This window comes from Egretta garzetta, unplaced genomic scaffold (assembly GCF_000687185.1).
Source record: "Egretta garzetta isolate BGI_Z169 unplaced genomic scaffold, ASM68718v1 scaffold333, whole genome shotgun sequence".
Lineage (NCBI taxonomy): Eukaryota > Metazoa > Chordata > Aves > Pelecaniformes > Ardeidae > Egretta > Egretta garzetta.
In genome coordinates, this window is record NW_009259179.1 from 2,482,109 (window position 1) to 2,487,311 (window position 5,203).

The 5,203-nt window shown below is 49.6% G+C and overlaps 1 protein-coding gene across 1 annotated transcript in view; it reads left to right on the top strand.

Moving 5' to 3' along the window:
• The first annotated feature begins 703 nt into the window (after positions 1-703).
• CCDC50 (coiled-coil domain containing 50) overlaps positions 704-5,203 on the top strand; it is a 33,159-nt gene continuing 28,659 nt past the window's right edge. Inside the window, exon 1 of the mRNA XM_035891239.1 lies at positions 704-854. Coding sequence (XP_035747132.1) covers positions 704-854 — 151 coding nt within the window. The remainder of the gene's footprint in view (positions 855-5,203) is intronic.

The following is a 5,203-nucleotide window of genomic DNA, read 5'->3' on the forward strand; positions in this document are numbered from 1 at the left end:
TCTCCTGGTAAAGGTAACTCCTGCCCTGCTCTCCACTGATGTGTGTGGTGGTTTACCCTTGGGCAAAGTGAGGGTAAAACACAGCTCTTGGAGGCAGCATTGTTTGTTTTGCTGTGATCCCCAGCTGGGAGGTGAAGGTTGACTGCTAGGAAAATGTCTCCCTGTCTTTATTATTGATTGCTCATTTTGCATGTGTGGTGTTAGCTGAGTCAGCTGAAGCTGTGTCAGATGCTGGAGAGGATGACTACAGAAGCAACTTCTGTTCTCATTGGTGATTAACTTCCTCCACACACAGACCCAATTATGCCTCCAATATTGCCAGTGATGGGTGTGTTTGACTGCCTGGAGTCTACTACTTGACTGTGGTGTCAGACTAGCCAAGCCATCCCTGACCAATATATCTGCCTTGAGGTTTTTGTACTTGTCCACCTGGATGTTACTGATGGGTCCACAGTGTGATGGCTGAGCTCACCAGTGACCTTTTGGGTCTAGGCAGTTCTGTATGGGCTGATGAACACTGGGGCACTCAAGAAAGACCTGCGGAGATAATAGCGTTCCGAGCCTGGCAGGTAGTGCCTCACAGACATTAACATATCCTGGCTTATATATCTGCTCTCTGCTTTAAAGTGGCAAAATGCTGTAATGGGTTCAATCCCTCAATGCACAGATATTTCTGGAATAGGAGGCAGCAGCTGTAGCAGCGATGTTGGCTATAGGACTGAGGGGGTTTTGGAAGGTTCTTGTGACTCGGAGTACTTCATATCTGTGGACGCAGCTGGACCTGGCTGAAAAGGCTGAATATTCAAAGCATGGGTGCCAGTACTCAAAGTTCAGCACCATTTTCAAGTATGTCTGTATGTCCAAGCTTGAAGTGCTTCAACTCAACATTTTCTTCTGGAAGTCAAAGACCTGGTCCTTAACATTCTTGACCTATGGGTTGTGTTTTAAGCTTGGGGAATAAGAAGAGTTGCTCTTACTTAGGAAGATGGCAGATGAAGTGATGTTGGGTGCAATTATCCAATGATGAAAAAGATGGCAGCCTTCTGTAATAAAGGCAGAATGATAAATTTTATCAAGTTTTGTGGCTGGGCCATGCTCTAGGATGACCTTTTGAGGTCCTTTGTGGTGCTGTTTTTTTTGTGATCTTGGGTATCTCCAGCTACCTGTTTATGCTTTGCCACCCCATCACCTTCTGCCTTGGGGTGTTCAGCAGATGCTCACTCAGCTTGAGGACTGCTCTACGGTACAGCTTGCAGGCAGGACTGCAGAAGTAAGAATGCCCAATGAGTAGCCTCAGAGAAGGCATTTTGTAAATGCTGCCGATTTCTATTTCAAGGCATGTTAAAAAATAGTCGTGTTCTGAGGATTTGGTTCCAAAATATATATATAGTCTTCCTTTTTAAAGCATTGTTGGGCAGGTGAGAACTGATTGTTGGAGAATAGTGCAGACAGAGCATAAACACATGGCCTTGACCTCAAGGCATTAGCTTAGAATAGAGTAGATAACCTCCTTCCCAAATCCCAAGCTGTTCTTAGCTTCCAGACCAAGACTGCCAATAAGAAAGCCATGGTTCTGTGGCAATTTTTTTTTTACTTTGCATGTTTATGCTTTTAAGAATTAGGCTGAGGCCCCTCAGTTTGGTTCCCCGTGGGGCCACCCAGTCTCCTTGTGCTGCCTCGTAGCTCCTGACTATGTGAGATGCTCTGGTGCTCAGGCTGAGCAGCAGAAATCATTCCCCTCCCCGGGCTGCCCAGCCCTGCCCTCTGCCTGGGAGTCACTTCCTCCCTGCACAAGTTTTCGGATGTCCTTGGCACTGACGGTGCCTGGTGAGCAAGATCCTAGGAATGCAGTCTATGTAGCTGCAGCAGCTGAAGCATGTCCTGGCCAGCCTTTGTCGGTGCCTGTGTCTGGTAGCAGGAGCTCGGGAATCTCCTGGTGCAATGGGAGAGGCAGGACAGAAATGAGAAACGCCGAGGTCAGGCCATGCATCTCGCAGAGCAGCTTTGCTGTGGGTGAGAAGGAAATGTCCCCATTCTTCTGGAAGCTGCCCTCTGGGTAGCCTCTCTCCTTCGGTTGGGTGGCTGCTTGGTCATGTTGGCTTTGTTGCAAGGAAATGATCTGCAGATTTTGGAGGGCTTGCCTGTCTTGGAGTGGCCTGGCCAGTCCCTGTCTGTAAGAGTCTTGATGAGGTCTCAGCTTGCTTTCTAATCTGCAGGGATCTTTGTAACTCGGCATCTTTCTGAGACTGCTGGCTTGTAACAGGCTGCACTTGCTTCTTGCCACTTAATCTGTCAGCTCTGTAGGCCTCAAAAAGTGGTTTTTAGCTGATGAAACTGTTTTTTCCTGTGTCACTTTTGTCTTTTTCTCTCCCTCCTGTCCTTCAGTTCAGGATTCAAAAACTGCAGATGCTCCAAACCAAGCATGACTCACACCTTCTAGTTTATTTTGTGAATTATCCAGCACATGATGCTGACGGGAAAATGTTAGGAGTGGAGGGGGTGGGGAGCAAGGCATGGTTTTTAAGACCCAAAAGGAAATGCTTGGAGCATGCATGTGTGGTCCCTGGGTCATTGAACTGGCTGATGTCCCAGAGCACGGCATATGGGCCACGTGAACCAACGGGACCCCTGGGCCCTTCAGCAGATGTCAAAACACAGTCTGAGACTTCAGGCAGAAGCGGGGGCTGTGTTTTGCTGTAAGCCTTGCTTGATAAGCCAGTGGGGTTTGACCTCTTGTAGAGACAGTGCATATTCACACCGCCCGTTCATGGCCATTACCTACCTTGCTGTCACACACCTAGGTATCAATAGCAACATCTAAGGGTGCCTTTGCTCCTCTGTTGTGGTTACCTCACTCTCTTTGAAGCAGTGTGGTGTTAGAAATGCTGAGCTGTGGAGCTGAGGTAATGCTGGAGAAAGCTAGTGAGGCTGGTGGCAGAATATAAAAAGATAAAGGTTATTTCTTGAAATTTTGCAAGTTGTAGTACCTAGAGATGTTCTTATCTTGGCCATTAAGGCAGGTTTTGCAACCATGCTTGCAAGAGCCTCAGGGGCACTGATGCTTGGAAAGGCACATTTTTGGGGTAAGGTCCTATCAGTGGAGAAGACCTGTGCTTGGAGCTTGCAGAGGGGCTCTTCAGGGTCGCTCAAGCAAGTGAGCTCCCTCTTTCAAGCTGCTGCATGGATTTTGCAGCCCACAGCTGCTGCAAAGGATGATGCTTCCAGCCATGCTTCTCCCCTGCTGGCACCTCTGCTGGCTGTGGCAGTGGCTGGGGTTCCTGGGCAGGCATTTCTGTCATTGACTGCTGCGCCAGAAGCACATATCCCAGGCCTGCTCCCTGCTGCGCCGAGGCAGATTGGCTTAATCAGACTATGGTAAACCTGTTGTTAATGTTTCACACTTGACTGGACTTGCCAATTGTAGCTCCTGTGATTGCACCCCTGCTGCTTGACTGTCTGATGGCTCAGGGCCAGGGCCCGGAGTAGGGAAGTCAAGTTAATACGCAGTAGTGAAAGTAACAATTTTACCTTCGGGTTTTTAGGCACACAGTTAGGGAATGAGGAAGTAGATTTCTTTCCCCTTAAGTATGAAGCCTCTTGAAGAGGAGGAATTGTGTGTCTCCATTGTCATTGGGGCCGTCCTATTCTCAGCACAAGCCCAGTGGATGTAACACCTAGTAATGAGCGTGCTGGGGGCACCCTGAGACTGGGCAGGGGATGAGGACTGGTGCCAATGAAGCTTCATGTTGGACCATGCTTGGCTGGTCCACACCTCTGCTTATTTTGTAGTTGCCTCACTGTTGGATGCATGTCTTCAGGGGATGGAGGGTTGGCTTCCTTGGCCTTGCTTGCAGCTGTGGTCATGCTTGGCTCAGTGCCACAGGCGCTGGGTCTTGTCTTGAGGGAGTGCTCTGCACTTGCCATCGCCCCAGACTTGCTAGGGAGTTGCAGGTGTTCCCATCTCTTGCCACCTGGCTGGCTGACAGCGCTCCGTTGTGTTTGTAAAGGGATGTTCTCATTTTCCTTTGCACGTTGTTCTCGGGCTGATCGAGACTTGGGAATAAAGTGCTCAGATGAGTTAGAGGCAACCAGCCCAGCCAAGTTTCTGACTGTGACGAAAGGTCTTCTCATACTGCCTGCCCTGCCAGCAACTTCAGCGGCACAAAGCGAGGGCTGTGTGCTCGAGCTGTCTGCTCATGGGTTTGTAAGAGCGGCTTGACGGAGCGTATACGCAGCCAAGTGGCTTCTTCAGCAGCGCATGAATGAATCCAAACACATGAGCAAACCCAGGGCTTGCTGCTGCCCTGCCAGCCTCCTCTGTGAGGATGGCTCTGAGATGGTGGCACCATGCAGCCCAGACGCTTGGGAGCTTCCAGTGTGTGCATCAGAACAGCCACCCAGTTTCCCCTCTCTCTGGACTGGATCTTGATGTGATAATCATCACTGTTTTAAGCCCCAGCATTCATGTCTAGGCCCTGCCTGCAACTTCATGGCTGGTCCCAGGGCGTTGTCCCCACTTGCTTTGTCCCTGTTTAACTTCACAGACCCATGAACTACTTCCAACAGATACCTCTGGAGGAGCAACTAGAAGAAGCAGGCCCATCTATACAACACAGCAGTATATGCATTTGGCCTTTTTATTTAAGGAGTCCATGCTTTCTTTAGGAAGTTTTTAGTAGCCCATCAATCCAAAAGGGTTAAACAGTCATTGCTATATGAGGTGAGACTTTTGGGGGGCTGGTGCAAGACTGTTAAGAAAAGAGCAGCAGTGTTCTACCATGGCTCTCCCACTTCCTCTCCTGTGTGCCAGGCATGTTTCTGTCAACATGTTTCTTCCCAGACAGAGACAGAAGTGTGTCTGGGTGTGGGTAAAATGGAGTAAAAAAACCCAAACCCTAAAGTCCTCCTCTGCACGTGTGCCTCTGGGGAGGCTGGAGCAAAGGTCTGCCCGCACCAGCAGCACCGTGACCGACAAGGCAGAGCTTGAATTCCAGGGGGATGAGAGCAGCGTATGAGCCTGTGCAGGAAGGAGTTGGGAAGGCTGGGATGCAGTTTCATAAGCATTTCTTACAGCAGCGATCTTTATGCAAAAAATACACAGCTCTGAAGTGTTCATCCTGGCTCCTGTGCTGCCCGCCTTTGTCTTGCGAGTACAGCTGTTCAGGCAGCTGTGTGGTGGACTTGCTCGGAGACCTAGTGCAGC